We start from the raw sequence: 23360 nt of genomic DNA, 5'->3' as shown, positions 1-23360 counted from the left end.
ATATTGTTTAATGGTAGGGAATCCGTGGGGGAAAGGGCTGGAATATTTTTTATTTTTAGTTGTTGTTTGCTTTTTTTTTCATGAAAAGCAATTCGTATATGTGCTGTTGAGTTCTTTAATTCCACTGGTCTAGCCTGGGTAGATCCCACCATAAGATGTGTTCATTCTTCTTAATCATCCACCATTCATGATTTCTGTTCTAGCTCACTTCTCATCTGAAGATCCTGTGGAATGGTCAGTTCTAGGTTTTCCTCAACAACCTCCAGTGTGTTTTGATCCTCCTTGATCCACTATGGAATTTCGTTTGATCCCAGTGAATACAGAAGTAGATTGCCTGCCCTAAACCATAAAGGTGGTTGCTGTATATCAGAATGGGGTCCATAGGAACTCCTCGATAAAACCAGTCACTCAGTGATTAGCAACGTTGTAAAAGAATCATAATCATAGACTCTCAGAGTTGGAAGGGATGTCAGAGGTCATGGGGTCCTATAAAAATCCCCTCTACAGTCTCTTCTTGAAGACCTCCCATGAGGAGAGAAAATCCCTGATGTAGACCATTCTACTTCAGGGCATCTTCACTTATTATAAAGTGTTTCCTTACATCAAGCCTAAATTTACGTCTTTGCCTGAGAGCAAGAACTAGATTCTGTTTGAAGAAATAACTCTGCATTTGCATCTCCTGCTCTGCTCATCCCCCTGTCACTTCTCTTTTGTGCCTTCTGCATCCCTCAGCTCCACCCTTCCATGATCCCTGGGATTATCCCCAGGGAAAATAACCAAACAGATTCATCACCTTCAGTGGGGGTGTTTCTTCACAATTTGTCTTAGGGTAAAATTGGCAGCAGTTTGCACTGTGTTCATTAAGAGCCCTAGTTAGGCTATCAGGTTGACAATGACATCTCATTTTAGAAAATGCACAGCCAACCCTTGATGGATATGACAACTGCATTCCTTTCAGTGAAGAGACGATGGTAGCTCTTTGGATGGCATGATAGCCATGAGTTTGGCATTTCCTTGTTCCTCTTACTTAGAAATAGTTGACATCATGATGGAAGTTGTCTTGATGAGTTAGTTGGCATTTTTTTAAATGAATCTGACTTGAAATGACTATTGTATAAGAAGTTGCTTAGCCTTCTTGCATAGTAATGATGAATACATATAATATAGCTACAGGCTCCATAATCCATGGGGAGGCTTCTTAAGCAAGCTGTTAACAGATTGGTAGTTCTAACTCACAGGCAAGCACTTTTCTATTCAATTGTCATCTCAAGTTTTAAGTCAGGTCACAAAATTAGACAGACTTTTGTTCTGGAAAGTGAATTGGAAAGGGCCCCTGCATATTATGTCTATCTAGTAAGCCCATCACTTGGAAACAGATAGGTCAGTGATTGACTGAATGAATGCATAAAAAAGCACTCGTTGTTTACTGTGTTCAGGCACTATGCTAAGTGCAAGGGATAAAAATACAAAAAGGGGGACATTCTCCTTCCTGGAGCTTGTATTCTAACAGGGAAGGACAACACAAACAGAGTTGTTTCTGGGAGTTTTATGGTTGGAGTAAATGGAGTTATGGAGCAATTAATTGATTGACATGTACTTTCCAGGAATTGTGGATTTGATTTCTGTTCTCAGCTCTGGAGCAGTCATCTGGCAAAGCCAGGTAATGTGGACAACCAGCTTGGATAATGTAGGATAAAAGCATTACTCTTTCTACAGTAGGATCTTTGGTTGTTGTTGTTAGAATTATCCAAATAACAGGGAAAACTTCTTTCTCCTCAATTCTTGTGGACTGGTCAGACTGTTAGAGCAATATAGATCTGGCCTTTAAGGTAAATGGATGGAAATAAGTATACAGACCTTCAGAAATGTTGTGACTTTGTAGGAGTATAATTCTCCTACTTGTCTTTGTATAACTCAAACTCTCTACTTTGGCCTAGGAATCTGTCCCTTTGAATATCTCATCTAATCCTTTTATCTTCAGTCTCCCTTTATCTGCTAGGTTCTTTTCTATTGCCCATACCTTGGCCCAGGTCTCTCCTATCCTTTACTTTTTTTTAATTATCACTTAATTTTTGTCAGTTTTGGGTTCCAAATTCTCTCCCTCCCATCTTTCTCCCACCCACTGAGAAGGCAATCAATATATCAGTTATACATGTGAAATCATATAAAACATATTTCTGTATTAGCTGCATTGGAAAAAGAAGAGAGAATAATGAAAATGGAAAAATTATACTTCAATTTGTACTCAGAGTTCATCAATTCTTTCTCTGGAGGTGGATAGCATTTTTTCATCATGAGTCCTTTGGAATTGTCTTGGATAATTATATTGACAGAGCAGCTAAGTCTTTCACAGTTGCTCATCATTACAATATTGCTGTCACTGTGTATGATGTTCTCCTGGTTCTGCTTGCTTTACTTTGTATCAGTTCATATAAGACTTCCCATGTTTTTCTGAAACTATCCCTCTCATCATTTCTTATAGAATAGTATTCCTTCACAATCGTATGTGATATCTTGTTCAGCCTTTCCCCAACTGATGAGAATCCCTTCAATTTCCAATCTTTGCCATCACAAAAAGGGCTGCTACCAATATTTTCCTTTTCCTCTTTGGGATATAGACCTAGTCAAAGGGTATGTCTTGGATCATTGTATTGCTGAGAATAGCTAAGTTATTCACAACAGATCATCATACAATATTGGTGTTACTGTGTACAATGTTCTCCTGGTTCTACTCATTTCACTTTGCATCATTTTAAGTTTTTCCAGGTTTTTCCAAGAGCATCCTGCTCATCATTTCCTAAAGCATAATAGTATTCCATCACAATCATATACAACAACTTGTTCAGCCATTCCCCAATTGATAGACATACCCTCAGTACCCAATTCTTTGCCATCGTTAAAAGAGCTGCTATAAATATTTTTGCACACAGAGGTCTTTTTCCTTTTTTGTTGTTTATCTCTTTGGGACATAGACCTAATAGTGGTATTGCTTGGTCAAAGGGTATGCATGGTTTTATAGCTCTTTGGGCATAGTTCCAAACTGCTCTCCAGAATGGTTGAATCAGTGTACAACTTCACCAACAGTGCATTAGTGTTTTGATTTTCCCACATTCCTTCCAACATTTGTCATTCTCCATTTCTGCCATATTAGCCAATTTGATAGTTGTGCAGTGGTAGTTCAGAGTTGTTTTCATTTTTATTTCTCTAATCAATAATGATTTAGAGCATTTTTTCATGTGACTCTAGATAGATTTGATTACTTTGTCTGAAAACTGCCTGTTCATATCCTTTGACTATTTCTCAGTTGAGGAATGGCTCTTATTTCTATAAATTTGACTCAGTTTTCCATGTCTGAGAAATGAAACCTTTATCAGAGAAACTTGTTATGAAATTTTTTCCCACAGTAATGATTACCAAATGTGTATTTCCCTCCATCCTATTTTCCGTTTATCCTGCTCTCTCTCTCTCTTTCTCTCTCTCTCTCTCTCTCTGTCTCTCCTTTTACCCTGTACATTTTCAAAAGTGTTTTGTTTCTGATTTTTACCTCTCCCAATCTGCCCTCCCTTCTCTCAGGGCCCTTCTTATCCTATCCTCTTCCCCTCCTACTTTCCTGTATGGCAAAATAAATTTCTTCACCCAACTGAGTGTGTAAATTATTTCCTCTTTGGGTCAAATCTGATGAGAGTAAGGATCACAGGCTCCCCTCCCCCCTCTCCCCATTTTCCCCTTTAATATCTCTTTTGGGCCTTCTTAAGCCAGATAATTTACCCCATTCTATCTCTTCCTTTCCTCCTTCTCCCAGTGCATTCTCCTTTCCCATCCCTTAATTTTGTTTTTAGATAATCACACCATCATTCAACTCACACTTATCTTTTCTGTCTAGGTATATTTCTTCTAACTGCTCTAGTAATGAGAAAGGTTTTACAAGTACCATTTTCCTATGTAGGAATATGAACACTTCAACTTTAGTGAATCTCTTTTGATTTCTCTTTCCTGTTTACCTTTTTAGGCTTCTTTTGAGTCTTGTATTTCAAAGTCATATTTTCTGTTTAGCACTGGTCTTTTCATCAGGTATGCTTGAAAGTACTCTATTTCGTTTAATGTCCATTTTTTCCACTTAAGGATTATACTCAGTTTTGTTGGATAGGTGATTCTTGCTTGCAATTTTATCCTTTTTGCCTTCTGGAATATCATATTCTAAGCACTCCAATTCTTTAATGTAAAAGCTGCTAAATCTTGTATTATCCTGACAGTGGCTACATGTTTCTTTTTGGCTACTTATAGTATTTTCTTCTTTACCTGGGAATTCTGGAATTTGGTTATAACATTCCTGGGAGTTTTCATTTGGGGATCTGTTTCAGGGAGTGATTGATGGATTCTTTCAATTTCTATTTTACACTCTGGCTGTATCAGGGATGTTTTCCTTGATAATTTCTTGAAACATAATGTCCAGGTACTTTTTTTGATCATGGCTTTCAGGTAACTCAATAATTTTTTTATGTTTATTTATTTATTTTAAGTTTTCAACATTCATTTCCACATTCCTATTCCATTTCTCCCTTTCTCCTCCCAGTGTATTCCTCTCTCACCCCTTAATTTTTTTTTTAGATATGATCCCTTCCTATTAAGCTCACCCTGTGCTCTCTATCTATGTGTGTGTATGTGTGTGTGGGTGTGTGTGTGTGTGTGTGTGTGTATAATCTCTTCAACTACCCAGATACTGAGGAAAGTTTCAAGAGTTACAAATATTATCTTTCCATGTAGGAATGTAAACAGTTCAACTTTAGTAAGTCCCTTATTATTTCTCTTTCTTGTTTACCTTTTCATGCTTCTCTTGATTCTTGTGTTTGAAAGTCAGATTTTCTTTTCATCTCTGATCTTTTCATCAAGAATGCTTGAAAGTCCTCTATTTCATTGAAAGGCCATTTTTCCCCCAAAGTGTTATATTCAATTTTGCTGGGTAGGTGATTCTTGGTTTCAATCCTAGTTCCTTTGACTTCTGGAATATCATATTTCAAGCCCTTCAGTCCCTTAATGTAGAAGATGCTAGATCTTGTGTTATCTTGATTGTATTTCCACAAAACTCAAATTGTTTCTTTCTAGTTGTTTGCAATATTTTCTCCTTGACCTGGGAACTCTTGAATTTGACTACAATGTTTCTAGGAGTTTCTCCTTTTGGATCTCTTTCAGGAGGTGATTGGTGGATTCTTTCAATATTTATTTTGCCCCCTGGTTCTAGAATATCAGCGCAGTTTTCCTTGATAATTTCATGAAAGATGATGTCTAGGCTCTTTTTTTGATCATGGCTTTCAGGCAGTCCCATAATTTTTAAATTGTCTCTCCTGGATCTATATTCCAGGTCAGTTGTTTTTCCAATGAGATATTTCACATTATCTTCCATTTTTTCATTCTTTTGGTTTTGTTTTGTGATTTCTTGGTTTCTCATAAAGTCATTAGCCTCCATCTGTTCCATTCTAATTTTGAAAGAACTATTTTCTTCAGTGAGCTTTTGAACCTCCTTTTCCATTTGGCTAATTCTGCTTTTTAAAGCATTCTTCTCCTCATTGGCTTTTTGGACCTCTTTTTTCAATTGAGTTAGTCTATTTTTCAAGGTGTTATTTTCTTCAGCATTTTTTTGGGTCTCCTTTAGCATGCTGTTGACTTGCTTTTCATGATTTTCTTGCATCACTCTCATTTCTCTTCCCAGTTTTTCCTCCATCTCTCTTACTTGATTTTCAAAATCCTTTTTGAGCTCTTCCATGACCTGAGACCATTGCATAATTACTTTTGAGGTTCTGGGAGCTTTGACTTCCTCTGAAGTTATGCATTGTTCTTCCTCATCTAAAAGGATGGAAGAAAATACTTGCTCACCAAGAAAGTAACTTTCTATAGTCTCATTTTTTTTCCCTTTTTTGGGCATTTTCCCAGCCAATTATTTGACTTTTGAGTCCTTTGTCAAGAGGAGGGTATACTCTGGGGACCTGTAAGTTCTTAGTTCCTCGAAGGTGGCACAATAAAGGGAGAGGAGTTTACTCCTCTCCTGGCCTGTGCTCTGGTCTGGGAGCAACAAAAAACTTTTCTGCCCAGAATCTGTGAGTAGTAGAATTGTCTTTCCACAGCTGCCTCCAGCTCTGCTGCTGCCAGAGCTTCTCGTTAAGGGCCGGGCTCAGGGCTGAGATTCATATCAGCTGCTCAATTCCCCTAAGGGCTTTTGGCTGAGGGCTCCACAAATGGATGCTGCTGTCCCTGCTGTTGCCTGGGGCTGGGGCTAGGGGAGGACCTTGCTCCCTTCTTGCCCTGTTGAAAAAGCCCTCTCACTGACCTCTGGATCTGTCTTTGGTGTTTTTGGGCTGAGGGATCTGAGAACCACTGCTGCTGCTGGAGTTTCCACCCCCAAGGCCTGTTCTGGTTCTGTTCTTCCTGGTGCTGCATGGCCCAGGCTGGGCTGCACTCTGGTCCATATCCAGTGCAATAGACCTTTCTTGTCGGCCTTCCAGGTTACCTTGGACTGGAAATCTCTTTCACTCTGTCGTTCTGTGTCTTCTGCTGCTCTAGAATTTGCTGAGAGTCATTTTTTACAGGTATTTTATGGTCTGTGGGGGAAGAGCTAGAGTATGTGCATCTTTCTACTCTGCCCTCTTGGCTCTGTCCCCCCAACTCAATAATTCTTAAATGATTCTCCTGGATCTATTATCCAAGTCAGTTGTTTTTCCAGTGAGATATTTCACATTTTCTTCTATTTCTTTTCATTCTTTTGTTTGATTATTTCTTGAAATGTTATTGAGTCATTGCTTCTACTCGCCCAATTCTAATTTTTAAGGAATTATTTTCTTCAGTGAGTTTTTGTATTTCTTTTTCCATTTGGCCAGTTCTATTTTTTAAGGCATTCTTTTCTTCATTGGATTTTTATGCCTCTTTTACCATTTGGACTGTTCTGTTTTTTAAGGTGTTGTTTTCTTCAGTATTTTTTGTGCCTCCTTTACCAAACTATTGACTCTTTTTTCATGATTTTCTTACATCATTCTCATTTCCCTTCCCAATTTTTCCTTTACCTCTCTCACTTGATTTTTAAATTCTTTTTGAGCTCTTCCATGGCCTGGGGCCAATTCATATTTTCCTTGAGGCTTTGAATGTAAGAGTTTTGACTTTAATGTTTTCTTCTCAGTTTGTGTTTTGATCTTCCCTGTCATCATAGTAACTTTATGTAGTCAGGATCTTTTTCTGCTGTTTGCTCATTTTCCAGCCTATTTCTTGACTTGTAACTTTATACTTTATCTGGGGCTCTGCTTCCAGAGTGTAGAGGCCACTGTTCCAAGATCCAGGTGTTTTTGTGCAACTGTTTTCAGAAGTAATTTTGGGGACCTGTAAGTTTTCACCTTTTTCAAGGTGATGTGATCTAGGAAGAAGTGTGTTCACTGCTCTCCTGGCCTGTGCTCTGGTGTGTGAGTGACCACAAGCACTCTTTTCCACCCTGGAACTGTGACCAGGATTTCTGCTCCCCTGTGGCCACAAGTTCTGCTGTGCTAGTGCTCCTCCTCATCCTGGGACTGACATTTAGGACTGGGACTCAGATCCAAGTATAGGCAGTACAACAGAGTCCTGCCCTTGATGCCAGCAAAGGGACCCCTGTAAATTTCCTTCTGACTAGTTGTTTAATCTCCTTAATATCTATAGACTGAGATATGGGAAAATTACCACTGCTGCCACAGATTCAGTCACCTGCAAGGCCTGCTCCTGGTATCCTGAGTTTCCAGTCTGCACTGGTATAACCTATACTGGCCTGTACTCCATTCACACCCTGGTGCAGCAAAATTTTCCTCCCAACCTTCTAAGTGGTCTTGGGCTGGAAAATTGTTTCACTCTGTCTTTTTGTGGGTTTTGCTGCTCTAGAATTTATTGAGTCATTATTTAAAGGTATTTTGAGGGGTTTAGGGGAGAGCTCAGGCAAGTCCTGCCTTTACTCTGCCATCTTGGCTTGGCCCCCTCATTTGTCATTTCTGATAAGTGTGACATAGTACCTCAGAGGTGCTTTAATTTGCATTTCTCTAATCATTAGAGATTTAGAGCAATTTTTTTAAGTTTCTCTTATCCTTAAAAAAACTTCTCATCAGCGTAGTCCCCTCATGCTAACATCCTGTTTCCCTTCAAAAATCAGATTTTTCAAAGTTTCCCCATTTGTTACTTTCATTTTTTCAGCTCCCAGCCATCTCTTAGCCCTTCATGTATTCAGATTTCCAACCCAAACAGTTGCTATTCCTGCTATATTCTAACTGTTCCTTGAACTCAGTATTCCACCTTCTACTTCCATCCTCCAGTCCTGGTATGTGTTCTCTCCTTACCTCTGGCTCTTACAAGCTTCCTTCAAGGCTCAGTTCTGGTGACTACACCTCTTTCTTGAAGCCTCCTGCTGCCCACTAGTTATTAATCCATCTGTCCACCCATCAATAGGCATTAATGCCTATTCTGTGCCAAGTAATGTGCTAGGTACTGAAGACAGAAAGAATTAAATAATCCCTATATTCATGGAGCTTACATTCCAGATGGGAAGACAGTAAGCGTGTGTATGGAGGGGGTGGGACGGGGTGAGGCGGGCATGTGTGTGTATAGAAGACAGAACCAGATATTAGACATGTGATTTCACAGTTATTGGAAACTCTTAGGGCAGCTGTGGAAGTCATAGTTTTAGAGAGCTTCCCAGAACATTCAGTGATTAAGTAATATGCCCAGCATCACATAGCTAGTATGTCAGATAACTCAGGGCCTTCCTGGCTTCAAGGCTGGTTCTGTGAGATTCATTGTACAATTCTGCCCCTCATAAAATAAATATAAAGAGAATAAATACAAAACAGTCCAGCATAAGCTAGTTAGGGATGGATGGCACAAGTGGCAGGGCTGAGGGACGGTGGACAAGAAGACTTGAATTTTGTCTTGAAGGAAAATGGGCCTTCTGTGAGGCAGAAGTAAGGAGGAAATGTATTTGGAGGGTGAGTTCTCTCTCTCTCTCTCTGTCTCTCTCTCTCTCTGTCTCTCTCTCTCTCTCCCTCCCCCCCCCCCGTTCTCAAGTCACTTGGTATTTACTTTACTTTTCTGTTTTTGTGTATAACCTGCCATTAGTATGCAAGCTCGTGGAAGGCAGGGATTCTTTCATTTTTGTCTTTGCGTATTCCCAACACTAAGCACAGTAACATAGATGGTGCTTACCTGAATGCTTATTAAATTGGAGCGAATTGAATTTATCTGAATTTTCCAGAATCAGGACCCATTCAAGGCAACAAACCATCTTCCAGCTGGGTGTCTCAGAAATCACCACAGGGATCTAAAATTATGACTCTTAGCTTTGTGTTGGTGGTGGAGAAAGGGGCACCTTGTCTGGTGTTCCCCACAGACTGGACATAAAAGGATGATGCCTTGGGTCAAAAGATATTTCAGCTTACAGCATCCATGCATTCAATCCTATTGGCTCTCCAGATACCACACACGTCCTCTGTTCTGCTTGGTCTTTTCACAGTCCCATGGGACTCCAGCCATACTGCCTACACTCCTGGCCCCTCCTATTTTTATGCTCCCAGCAGGTTTTACCTTGACACAAGATTGGCTTCAGCATTCAGCCTGTCACCTGATTCCCCTACTTGGCCCTAGGTCTCTGCCCTTCTTAGAAGGCAACACGTTGATGATAAGGGTCTCTAGGTCTTCACAAAATTTGTCTTTGACTTCATCAGGGTTTGTCATGGTGGGAACACAGGCACTGACGATGGTGGCATGGTGTTTTCCTGTGAGTGGCGATCACATTGTCATGAGCCTGTCATACTCCTTTTGGCAGAACCCTGAACTGGAGTGTTGACTTGGAGTCACAGGACTTGAGTTCTTGAGCACTTATTACCAGTGTCACCTTGCAGAAATTAGTTCACCACTCTGGGCCTCAGTTTCTTCATCTGTAAAATGGGAGGGTTGCATTTAATGATGTTTAGGGTTGATCCCTTCCAGTTCTCATCATCTGTGTGTCTGTCCTTCGTGGTGCTGCAGCACAGCAGGTCTCCTGTCGCCTTTTCTATGCTCTTTGGGCATGTCTGTTGGACCATGTTTTTGTACTTTCTGGCCTGAATTATTTCAATTCTATTTAGGAGGTTCAAAAACAGTTAGAGGAAATGAAAAAGAAATCTGAGAATGAAATGAAACGACTGGAAGAAGAGAAAGCCGCCCTGAATATGAAGCTTCAGGATTCTTTTCTTGAGGTAAGCTCTTCTCTTAAAGAAACACAAATCCTCTGTTAACTGGTATATGCTGCAGAAATAGTTGCAGAGGGTACGGAAAGGTGGGAGTGATCCAGTTGTGGGATTTGTCATTTATCCAACAGGTCAGGAATCCCAGGGACTGCCCCGACCACAGAAGTTAAGGACTCCCCTTCTCTTCTACCTTTTCTCCATGCAAACCATCGGGCATATCTTTTCCATTAGCCTCGTGCAATGTAGAGGCTTAATATATGTTCACTGAATGTTATTGTTTAATCATGATGGAACAATTGAACTTGTTAGCCAGGCTTTTGTGTATTTATCTGGAATATTTAAAGAGACACAGAAGAGCACAGAAGGGAGCTCAGACAGGACACAGGTGATCTCCATTCCTAGATCATTGCCCCATCATCTCTCCTCAAGTTCACATTGCCACCCTTGATGCTGAGTTTGACACAAATGTCCCAGCTTACTGTTCCTGCTCTAGTCAGTCTAGTTTGGAAAAGATAATGGGAAAGTTGCATTTAAGAATCTTCTCATCATTCAAGGATCTTCATTCTAGTGGAATAGAGAAAAAAGAGCACCAGAAGTAGAGAAATGTGGGTTCTCCTCATGGTGTCTGTGTTCTTGTCTCAGGCAGCATAGTGTCCCTTCTGCTGCCCCTTCTGGATGACCAGGGTACGTGGGAGATATCATTAGTAGATCACAGGCTGTAGGAGCTGGGTCAGCAAGTTACTTACCCTTTGGGGTCTCAGTTTCCTCACCTATAAAACATGATCTCTGGGAAGACTTAGGTGAACCAGTATGAAAGGATCTAAGCAGAATCAGGGAAAACATATACGCAATGCCCACAAAAATGGATGTGGAAAGAACAAAAATAATTGATGCTCTGTAATTATTTTTGATAATTTTTTAATAATGAAATGGAAAATCAATCAATGCTAACATTTCCATGTACAAAGAAGGCCAGAGAATGGGGGTTACATACAAAATTTTGCATCTATAACATATAGTTTGTTTTATAAAATATTAAATTTGATATAGTAGTAGGGAAGAATGAATGAATGAAGCATTGATTAAGCACTTACTATGTACAGAGCACTTGGCTAAGTGATGGGAATGCAAATAGAAAGGCAAGACAGCCCCTCAAGAAGCTCCCATGCTGATGGCAGAAGCCACACAAGTAGAAAATGACAGTTGCCCCTCTGATGGAGAGGTCATGGGGTGCAGCGGCCAACAAGAGAGTAACGCTTCTCCTTGAATGGTGTTTCCACTGATAAAACTGAACTGTTTTACAATACCAGACCATAGCTGTAGAAGGTGAAGGAGACGAGACTGAACCCAGGGCTGGTCCCGGGCCACAATCAGGTTGGTGTTTTCTATTTTAAACAACATCAGCTTGTGGGATTGGTTTCTTCTAAAAGTTGAGAGTCAGAAAATAACTTCTGTTTAATTTGTTATTCCATTAATAGGGTTCTCTTCATTAGAAGGTTGACTGTATGATAAGCCCTGGCCATTAAAGCAGGATTTCTTAACCTAGAGTCCAGGAACTTATTTTAAAAGATATTTTGATAACTGTATTATGACATAATTTCTGTCCTTTTTTATTCTTTGTATTTTATTTTATGCATTCAGAGCTATTATTTTGAGAAGGACTCCTTGACACAAAAAAGATTAAGAACTTTGCATTCAAGTAATTTTATTTATTTGATATCATCCTTTTTAAAATTGTTTTAAAAATTTTATTTACTTGCATATTATTAATTTTCAGCATTCACTTTTATAAGATTTTGAGTTCTGAATTCCCGCCCCCCCACCGTCTGCTAACCCCTCCAAGATGGGATGCAATCTGATATAGGCTATACATGTAAAATCATATTAAACATATTTCCACATTATTCATGTTGGAAAAGAAGAATCAGAACAAAAGGGAAAAAAACCACAGGAAAGAAAAAAAAGAAAATAGTATGCGTCAATTTGCGTTCAGACTCTGTAGTTCTTTCTCTGAATGTGGATCATGAGTCTTTCAGAAATGGCTTAGATTATTGCTTTGCTGAGAAGAACTAAATCTATCAAAGTTGGTCATCCCACAGCGTTGCTGTTACTGTGTACAGTGTTCCCTTGGTTCTGCTCATTTCACTCAGCATCAGTTCATATCAGTCTTTCCAGGTTTTTCTGAAATCCACCTGCTCATCATTTCTTATGGAACAATAGTATTCCATTATATTCACATATCACAACTTGTTCAGCCATTCCCCAATTGATGGGCATCCCCTCCATTTCTAATTCTTTGCCACCACAAAAAAGAGCTGCCATAAATATTTTTGTACATGTTACCTATTTTTTTTTTTTGAAGCAATATTCTCTCCTTTTCATCCACTGTAGCAAATGCATTTAGAGGTAGAGTGGCCTGCTGCTCCCAGCAGGAGAAGAAGTGAAGTCATAAAAGAGTGAAACAAAACTACGCTAAATTTTTATGGCCATTTTTACGTTAAATACATAATTTAAAATGAGGCCTTTTGCTTAAGGCACAAGCCAAAGACATGGTCATGTCTATAGACATATGGTGCATGTATTAGGCATATGAGGCTCTTTAAATATAAACCTACAGTTCTTTTTGTAAAAACAAAGCAGCCACAATCTGGGCATTGGTGCCTCTAGTCCCCAAACAGTGTAGAGCTCAGGCCTAGAGTTCTCATTTCACTGCCCTAGAATACAGAGCTCCCACTGGGCCTCATCTCCTGCCATTGTCCGCACTTCGAACTCTTCTCCCCAGCTAACTTAAAAAAAGTTTTATTGATGTGTTTTATTTTTACATTACAAATATTTGCGGATTGCCTCCACTTTGTGAGAGATCTCTTGTAACAAAGAAAAACAATTAAGCAAAATTAGCAATACAGGGACCTCACTTGAAAATGTCCGCAACATTGTATATCTGTAACCCCTCTCCATTTTTTATATTATCCTAAAAATTAACAGAAATCTATTTTCTCTCTCCTATTTCACCCCACTGAAAAAAGAAAAAGAAAAAGAGAAAAGAAAAGAAAAACAAATTCCTTGTAAAAAACATGCATAGTTAAGCAAAACAAGCTCCTTTGTGGTCTGTATACAAAACACAGACACACACGTCTCATTCTGCACCTTAAATCCACTGCCTTTTGTCAGGAGATGAATCCTATATTTCATTATCATAGGTCTTCAGTGATCATGGACGGTCGCTGTTCTTACAGCTCTTACCAGTATTATGTCTTTATGATTTCGTTGGCTTTGTAGAGCTGGCATGTTTCTGGTTCTGCACATTTCATTCTTCATCAGTTTATGTCTTGCAAATTTTCCATTTTTACATACTGATGCTATTAGTGACATCTTTTTGGTTCTGCTGACTTCACTCTCCGTCAGTTCATCCAAGTTCTCCCATGTCTCTCGGAAATCTATTTTCTCATTTCTTAAACACCATAGTAATTCTTTTACATTCATATGCCACAACTTGTTCAACTATTCTTCAGTTTGTGGTTGTCCCTTTAGTTTCCTTTCCTACTGTAAAAATTTTCCTTTTTTTATTTTATCTTTTGAGGGGTATTAGATACAGGTATAGTAGGGGGAGAACTGGGTCAAAGGGGACATTCTGTTCAGTAATTTTGTACATCATTCAAATTGCTTTCCACTGTAGTTGAGCTCATTCTCAGTTCTACCTACAATGTATCTGTGCACCCGTTTTCCTATAATTTCTTAAATATTTTATCATTTTTCCCTTTTTGTTTTCTTTGCTAGATGGCAAAGGGTGTGACATAGAATCAGTTATAATTTGGAGCATTTTTTATATAGCTATAGATAAATAGCCTAAACTTCATTCCTTCAGGACTTCCTGTTCAAGTCTTTAGATCATTTATCAATGGGGAAGGACTCTTATTATTATAAATTTCAATCATTTCCTTGTATGCTTTAGAAATGAAACTTGCTACAAATCTTTTTCCCCCAGTTACTTGTTTCTCTTTTCATTTTAGCTTTATTTTATTTCTGTGCAAAACTTAAATTTTATATATTAAAAATTATCTACTTTATGTTATTTTGTCATGAACTTTTCTTGGATTCAATATTTACTAGGTGGTTTCCCCCTACATATATTTGTTAATGATATGACCCTCTGTAGCTAGGTCACACATCCATTTGGAGTCCATCTTGAAATGAAATGTGAGCTATTGTTTTAAGTCTAATTTCTTTCATGCTGTTGTCCAGTTTTTACAGCAATTCTTGTCTAATAGTGAATCTTTATTCTAGTAGCTGAGGTCTTTGTATTTACCTGGTTCTAGAGTCTTAGAAACATTTGCTTCTGTATGTTTTGTATTTAATTTGTCTGATTATTAAACTGATCCATTTTGTTGTCGTTTAGTCATTTTAGCTGCATCTGACTCTTCATGACCCCGTTTGGGGTTTTCTTGGCAAAGATACTGGAATGGTTTGCCATTTCAGTATTCAGCTCACAGATGAGGAAACTGAGGCAAACAAGGTTAAGTGACTTGCCCAGGGTCATACAGCTAGTAATGTCTGAGGCCGGATTTGAACTAGGGAAGATGAATCTTCCTGACTCTAGGGCTGGCATTCTATCCACTGTGCCACCTAGATTTCCCTAATCTACAGTATGAAATTGTTTTGAAAATTACTACTTTGTAGTATAAATTTGAGATATGACATTTTTGGGCTCCCTTTGTCTCCCATTTCTTTTCATTATATCACTTAAGATTCTTGACGTTTTTTGCCTCCATATGAACTTAATTATAATTTTTTCTACTTCTACAAAGTAATCCTTTAATAGTTTGATTGTTAAGGCATTGAATAGGTAAGTTATTTTAGGTATTATTGTCACTTTTATTGTATTGACAATACAATTGTATTGTATTGACAATCCTATTCACATGCAATTAATATTTTTCTAATTTTTATATTTAAATTGGTGTAAATAGTGATTCATAGTTTTATTATATAGTTCTTGTGTGTATCTTGGCAGGTGACTGCCAAGTATTTTATATATTTTGTAATTGGGACAGCTAGGTGGTACAGTGGATGGAGCATCAGTACAGGAGTCAGGAGGACCTGAGTTCAAATCTCACCTCAGACACTTGACACTCACTGGCTGTGTGACCTTGGGCAAGTCACTTAACCCCAATTGCCTCATCCTGAGTCATCTTCAGTCATCCTGATGAATATCTTGTCACTGGATTCAGATGGCTCTGGAAGAGAAGTAAAGCTGGTGACCTGCACAGCCCTCCTTCACTCAAAACAAAGTCAAAGTGCAAGTCATGTCATTATTTCTCTGATGGCATGGTCTTCTTTGGCAATGAAAGACAAACACACATATTTTATAATTATTTTAAGTGGAATTTCTTTTTTTATCTTTTCTTACTGGGTCCTATTGGAATTACAAATACTGATAATTTGTGTGGGTATTTTATATCCTACCAGTTTGCTGGAGTTACTGTTTCAATTAATTTTTAGCTGACTCTCTACAATTCTTTAAGTTCACAGTCTTATCCTTATAATGTTAGAGCTGCTGCTTGTGACTTCCTCCTTCTCCTCCCTCCTGTCCAATAGTTCACCTCCTTAGGGCCAAGCTTCTAGAAGGCCATGCCTTCCAGAGTGAGATAGTTATTCTGAAAAACTCGTCTTGCCAACGTGCATAATAGAATGAGATTCTTCACAATTCCCAGGTCATGTTTGTACATTTTAACAATAATGCAGAGCAGGAGAGCAGATACTTGAGGGCACATGATAGGTGTCTTTAAGCATGAAAAGCTTCCACATGGAGGAGAGTTTAGACCAAGGGTGGGGATTCAGTCAAAGAGCTGCACTTGAGGACCTATAGGGCCACATGTGGCCTCAAGGCTGCAGATTCCCCACCCTAGACTTTTTCTATTTGGCCTCAGATTAGGTAGAATCAGGAACAATGGGTACAAGTAGCAAAAAGGATGACTTGGGTTTAATGTCAGGAGAAACTTCCTAATGCTGAAAGCTGTCAGAAGTGGAGTGGGCTGGTGGGTTCCCTCTCCTTGGAAAGGTCTTCAAATGTATACCAGATGTTGGGTAAATTACAGTGGTCCTCTCTTCATGTAGAGGTTGGGCTCAATGGCTGCTCAGGTCCCTTCCCTCTCTCAAATTCTGTGATTTTGTGATAACAAGAGCCTTTTAAAGTCCAAAAATTATTCTTTGGTCTTCTGTAGCACATATAAATCCAATAAGATAATGAAAATGTGCAAAACAGTACCAATGAGGCCAGTGTAAAATCTCTCTGGTATTAATTTTAGAAAATGGATATTAAAAAGTTATAAACTAAATGAGGAGAATGAATAAATTAGCTTTTTAGGGACTGTTATTGCATAACATAATAGGTCAATCACCACAGAGCTAACTAACTCCTGGTAGATAATTCAGTCCACCTAAGAAATGTTTATGTAGAGCCAGTATGTGGGAGTATAGCAGAAAGAATGCAAACTTGGAGTCACAGAACCTGAGTTTCAATTCTGACTCTTCCACCTGTGTGACTTTTAGCCATACATAACTTCTCTTAGCCTTAGTTTTCTCATCTGTAAAACAGGAGCATTGGACTAGGTGACAGCTAAGGTCCTTTCTAGCTCTACATCTCAGATCTGAGGCTTCTATGATGACAAGTCATATTAATGACAATCCAAGGGAAATATTTAATAATGAAGTAAAGTTTTCATTTTTCAGTATTTCTAACCTCTGCTTCCTTTGGCTTAAAAGTAGGAGGATCTTATCTAACACAATAAAAGATAGCTCCAGAAGAGCTCAGGAGAGAGGCAACAGAAATTAGATTGCAAACACTGCAGAATTTCAGAGATCCAGGTAACCTCTAGCATTTTGTGCTTTAATTAGAGATATTTCTTTTCTCTGTTTCAGCACTTTGGTGTCTCCAAGGACACATGCTGAGGTTAACAGGCTTCTGTTTCTCCCCACAGCATCTCCAAAGTGCTTACATCGAAATTTTCTCTTATAGAATCCATTTGCAAAAACCATGAAAAAGATAGTGTACTTGGTCATTACTGGCCTGCTTCAGAAGAGAATGAGTTCTTTCTCTGTAGGTTTCCCTCCTAAAGAGCAGAGACTATCTCAGTTTTTTACTTCATGTCCCCAGGACTTGGCGACAATGCCTGGCACCCAGGAGGAGCTTATTGAATATAATTGTCCCAGAATTATCTCCTTCCATGAGACTCAAAGATTTGGTAGATCAGAGGAAAGCAAAAAGGTTCCCCACCCAACACTATGTTTCAATTCTATTTCATGTATTACATTTTTGGAGGGATGGGATAGACCTTTGATTTCATCACTTTGGGAGAACCTTTGGTACAAATACTCTCTCCAAAATGCAGATCAGTGACTCTCGTGTATGACTTAGAGCCTTAGCGAACTGCCAGTCATGCGATTTGCACAGTCACCACAACTGGTAGGTATCATAGGCAAGACTTTAACCTCAACCTTCTTTATTTCAGGTTTAGCACTTTATCCACTATACCACATTGCCTGTTAAAATATGTTTGGCTTTACTCTTCTCAAAATGCCAGCCAACCATATGACTATTGCCCAGAGAAAAAGATCATGTGATCAGCCAACCCTACATACTAGGCAGAGGATGGCCCAGACCTCATCCTTGGTATTGAATCTGCACTGGACCACCTAAAAGACCCAGATCTCATGGATACACTTAATGTAGACATAGGGTGGGGGGAGGCTTAACCTTAACCTTTACTTTGTACAGACCAGTTTAAAGACCATAAGACACAACAATTGTCCCTGCCTTCAGAGTCAGCTGGTGGCACAGTGCATAGAGCCAGGAAAGCCCAAGTTCTAATCCAGCCGTGTGACTCTGGCCATGTCATTTCATCTCTGTCTGCCTCAGTTTCCCCAATGGTGAAGTACTAGCCACCTACCTCATAGAGTTATTGTGAGGATCAAATGAGGTAATATTTGTAAAGTAGTCAGCATAGTGCCTGGCACATGGTAGGCACTATATAAATGACGATTTTCTTCCTTTTCCCCTCCCTGGGGAAACCCCTTTGCCTTTCTTCCTCTGTCTAGTAATAGGGACCTTAGACTGAAAGGGGACCAGGGAGAAAAGCAAAAAAAGTATTTTAGAGTTGGAAGAGACTTGAGAAGTCGCTTAGTGTCTTACATCATAAAGTGGCTGATTCAAAGCAGGTCTTTAAACTAGGTACAAAATCTAAATAAATGGTTTTTTTCCAGGTTAGATCACACCTGCCTGGGATGATCCTTCCTAAGGTAGGAGATGAAGGGGCTGGAAAGGAAGGAGCAGGTCACTTCTCGGGGCCCTAGTCTCCTAACCTGGCAGTTCTGACTGGATGATCCCATGCTAATCCAACACCATTAATAATTATAGATCCTTTCATTGGTCTAGTGCTTTGTTCTTTTTTCAAAGTACTTTCACACATTACATTTCCTTTGACCCACACTACAGCCTCGTCAGAGTGGAGTCATCTTGACAGGGCCAGTGAATTGTGTAAGGGTTGATGAGAGCCCTCTCAGAAATAGGATGAAGTAGGAAAGCCCTGTCAATCCATCTTATGTAAGGAAACACATACAGATAATACAGATAATAATCATACAGATAATAATCATAGGGAATAATCATCATCATTTACATGATACTTTTCCTCGATTAACAACTTTTACTTAGGCCTTTTAAAAGCTCATAATTATCTTCTAAAATATCACCCCGTGGAATCCTTGTAACAACAACAAAAAATAAAATATCAAATTATGTAGCATTCTACACCATAATCCTCCTCCTCTCTACTGTCATTTTTTAAGGTTTACTTTGTTCATGATAACATGATGATAGAAATAATGCAGCAGTTATTATCTTTATTTTACACTTGAGGAAGTGAAGAGATTTGCCTGTGACCACGCAGCCAGCATGTGTTGGTGCCAGGATCCCATGTGGGTCTCCTGACCTGAAACACGTCCAAGGCCAGTGATTGTCCAGACTCTCCTAGAGTCTCGGAGTGAGACTAGAACTCAGCTCGTTTATTAGTCTCATGCTTTTCCCACTCCTCTATTATTCCATAGGAAAAAAAATATACCTTGAGATCAACCACAGAGTCACCCAATATCTGGTAGGAAAATGCCAGGGAAAAGCCCTGGGCTAGTTTTGGGAGAGAGATAGAAAGCTAGGAAAGGATCCCTGCATGGCTAAGCTTACTTTTCTGTGGGTCTCCTAGAAGAGCTCAGCAACAGCAAGAAAAACTCCTGCTGGTGGCTGACAATCCGCCTTCTCCTCCACCAAGTCACAAACAAGGGCTTGGGCCAGTTCCACCCTCACTGAACAACATGAAATCCATGTCTAGTAAAACTTTCATTTTATTCTCTTGGGCCACGTTTCTACATTTTATGATAAATTCAGCTTATTCCAGTTATTGGTGTGAACTTTGAGTCTTGACAACAATCTCTGTCTTTGGAAACACTGAAGAGAAAATGCCTTGGGCAAGCTGGTGGGGGTGCTCTTTATATCCATCCTGTCCTAGGACCAGTTGGGGAGCTTAGCAGCCATGAGGGAGGAAGCTAGAGGGAGAGACTGGAGCATTCCTAAGCTGCTCTGTCGCTACCTTCCTTTTCAAGGAGAAAGAGGAGACAGCTCTCTGGTTATGAGCATCTTCAAAATCATTTTCTTATGAAAATGACTGCTGCCTCTTTAAGCCACATTCATTTTTCAGTAAACCTGCCCATGGAATCCTCCTTTGTAAGAAAGACATATTTAAGCAAAACTCACCTGTCAAAGCAACCTCCTCTGACAGTGTAGAGCACATTCTGTACCTGTTGTCCTTCAGCTCTCTACTGAGAAGAGGGAAGCATCCTTCATCATCACAAGAAAGCAGTGTGGCACACTGCAAAGGGCTCAGGATTCACAGAGAACCTGGGTTCTAATTGTACTTGGGAAAGTAATTTTCTCCTGTCTGGACTTCAATGATCTCATCTGTAAAATGAGATATCTGTAAAGTGCTTTACAGACCTTAAGTGCTATATACATGACAGAAATGCTGCTGCTGCTGCTGCTGCTGATGGAGGAGCTAAGATTCAAACCCTGTTCCCCTGACTCCAAATTCAGTGTTTTTAACTTTGTGTTTTAGATGGGTAGTGTTCATATTCAAACTTTTCTCCTAAATAGAACAATAACTAAAAAAGATAAAGTTCACTGAGTTCCAAAGGTAAGGGCATCACACCTCTAAACCTATGATCTCTATTATCTTTTCTCCAGAGCCATAATTGGACATTATAATTAATTTAAATTTCAAACATTCCCACTCTGATGCTTCTTGGTCCAGCTAGTCCATACATAACCTTTTAAGGTTCTTTGTAATAAGCCTGGGAGGTCTAAGTTTAAATGTAATGACCCTATCTTACAAACAAGGAAAATGAAATGCAGATAAGTTATGTGACTTACCATGTTCGCATAACTAATGTTTGGAGGGGGTGAGGATTGGAATCCCAATCACCTGACTCCAGATCTAGCTCTCTCTTTACTGTCCCTTGCTGCCTCCCCAAACTTTGTGGCATCACATAACACCACTGGCCAGTGCTGACTCTGCATCTCCAACTGCTGGGGGTGAATGTGGGAGGTTAAAAGGGGGCTGTTCCCATTGCTGCAAAGAGGAAGAAAGAGAACAAGGAGGAGTTCAAAGACTCTGATGATGACATGTCTTTGGCTTATTTGACCAAGTTCTCACCCCCCAAGTGAATAAATCTTTATTTGAGAAAAAAAATTATTTAAAGTATTAGAATTTAAAACAGCACTAGGACTTTGGGGTCACCCAGTATATATCTCTGCACCTTGAATCTATCACCTCCCCATCAGGAATTGGACAGCATACTTCATCACTGGTCCTCTAGAATTGCGGCTAGCCATTGCATTGATCTTCTCTAAAAATGGTTTGAAATTGTTTCTCTTTACAACATTGTTGTTATTGTACAAATTGTTCCCTGGGCTCTGTCATTTCATACATGTCTTCCCAGATATCTCTGAAACTGTCAGGGTGTCTATTCATAATCTAAGAGTCTTCCCTATAGTCAGCTAAACCCCACATTCCAAGGAGTCCATTAGTTACAGATGTTCTCTATTACTGTACAGATGCTAGCCCATCCATACCTGCCCCTCCATCTCAATTCATGTTGGCTTTCAGTAAAAATCTCTTTACTCTATTTCATGACATCTGATGAAATTCTAGTCCTTTTGTCTGCCACCTGAAGTGTTGGGGATGGTCTTCCTCTCTGTCATTCTCCTGACATTGGAGAAATACCAGTGGAACCCAGGCCTATGTATCAATTATCCTTCCATCTGGAAACATGACCTACACCATCATGCTTTTTCTTCACTCAGATGTTTTCTTTGAGAACTCTTCTCAAGCACTTTTTTTTTCTTTGTAATGTGTTGCATCCTGCCCACAATCACCATATATGTGTCTCTCTATTGACATTTGGGGATCAATTAAATCCATCATTAGATAATTACAATGATGATGATAATAACAGATATTATGTAGTGCTTTACTTTTGCCAGGGCAGCCAGGTGGTGCTATAGCTAGAGCTCTGAGCTTCGAGTCAGGAAGACTTATCTTCCTGAGTTTAGATCTGGCCTAAGACTCTTACTAGCTGTGTGATCCTGGGCAAATCACCTCACCCTTTTACCTCAGTCTCCTCATCTATAAAATGAGCTGAAGAAGGACATGGCAAACCACTCCAGTATCTTTGCCAAGAAAACCCCAGATGGGGTCATGAAGAGTCATTCATGAGTGTAGATGACTGACCAACGTTACTTTTGGCAGCCTGCTCTCATAAAGCCTCATAAAGACTCTGGGAGGTAGGTACCACAATGATCATTATCCTAGTTTTAAAGACGAGGAAACTAAGACTTCGTGAAGTCTTAGGATCACAGAGCTAGTAATTGCCCCGCGTGGGGTATGAAAGTCAAACCTTCTTTACTCCAAGTCTAGCGCTCTAGCCACAGTGATATCCTGCATCCTATATTAAGGTCATAAGTTTGGAATGTTTATCACTTGAATCTGCATTTGAATCTTCCCTTTTCTCAACACTGAATACATATTGATGAGACATGATTATTTGTAGAGTTTATGCCTGGAAGATGAAGAGTTAAGCTTTTCCTAACTTGGGCTCAGCTTTAAAAATACAGACAACAAGTAACAACATAGTCCCTGAGCTATTGAAAGCATGGTTTGGTTGTGTTGGTTGGAAGGAAGTGTGAAGGGTTTTTATTAATAGTGCTGACACTATTAATATTTCAGGCTTCATTCCATAGATGAAAGAACCTCTGGGAATCCAAGAGCAGGATACCTACACCAGGGAACCTGAGACAGATTATTATAATCTGATGTAGAGAACACAGCATCAGCACAAAGTACCTCGAAGTTATTTGTGCTGAGGGCTTGATGTAGTTCCAAAAGAAACTGAACAAGTACAACAATTTTGGTTTTTTTTTCTTTAATTTTAAGTAGAGTGAGGATAGGAGGGAGAAAACAGATACTGATAGGGTTACCAAAAAAAGAAAAAAAAAGAAAGAAAAGAGGGTCACAGAAACATTTTTTAATGCACAGAAGAGAACAGAAGGCCAGAAGGAAACACAGAGTCAAGGTTTCATGTATGATCTTCTGTTCTACTTTGTGTATGGAAATACTCATTTTATTTGCTGTTGGTTAAGTGCAGACCTTTTTTTTTTTTTTTAAGAACTGCTAAATAAATAGCAGAAGAGGGAAGATCAGGCTGTCCGAGGGTGGGGGGTGGGGATGGAGGAAGGAGTGGGGAAAGGTTGGGAGTGAGATCACCAGTCCGAGATTGGAAGGGATCTTAGAAGTCATCCAGTCCAACTCCTTCTTTTTACAAGTGGGGAAACTGGGGCCAACAAGATGAAGCAACTTGCCTGTGGTTATAATGAGAATGAGCAGTGGATCTGGGATGTGAAACTCTTTCCCCTGCACTAACATATTTGAGAGAAATAAGACGGCTAAAGCCTTCTTCTTTGATTGCTTGGTTTTTTTTCTTTTTTTTAAACATTCATTTTTAAATTTTGAGTTTCTTTCTTTCTTTCTTGAGTTC

At 39.4% G+C, this 23360-nt stretch overlaps 1 protein-coding gene across 4 annotated transcripts in view; it reads left to right on the top strand.

Moving 5' to 3' along the window:
• Positions 1-23360, top strand: part of FAM184B (family with sequence similarity 184 member B) — a 135797-nt gene that overhangs the window by 74841 nt on the left and 37596 nt on the right. For 3 of the 4 annotated variants that reach the window (XM_072620343.1, XM_072620344.1, XM_072620341.1), the window contains exon 6: positions 10122-10232. The exons of the other annotated variant lie outside the window; for it this stretch is intronic. In XM_072620343.1, coding sequence (XP_072476444.1) covers positions 10122-10232 — 111 coding nt within the window. The remainder of the gene's footprint in view (positions 1-10121; positions 10233-23360) is intronic. 4 annotated transcript variants of the gene reach the window in all.

Source organism: Notamacropus eugenii, chromosome 6, assembly GCF_028372415.1.
Source record: "Notamacropus eugenii isolate mMacEug1 chromosome 6, mMacEug1.pri_v2, whole genome shotgun sequence".
Classification (NCBI taxonomy): Eukaryota; Metazoa; Chordata; class Mammalia; order Diprotodontia; family Macropodidae; genus Notamacropus; species Notamacropus eugenii.
This window is presented reverse-complemented; position numbering and strand designations above follow the sequence as displayed.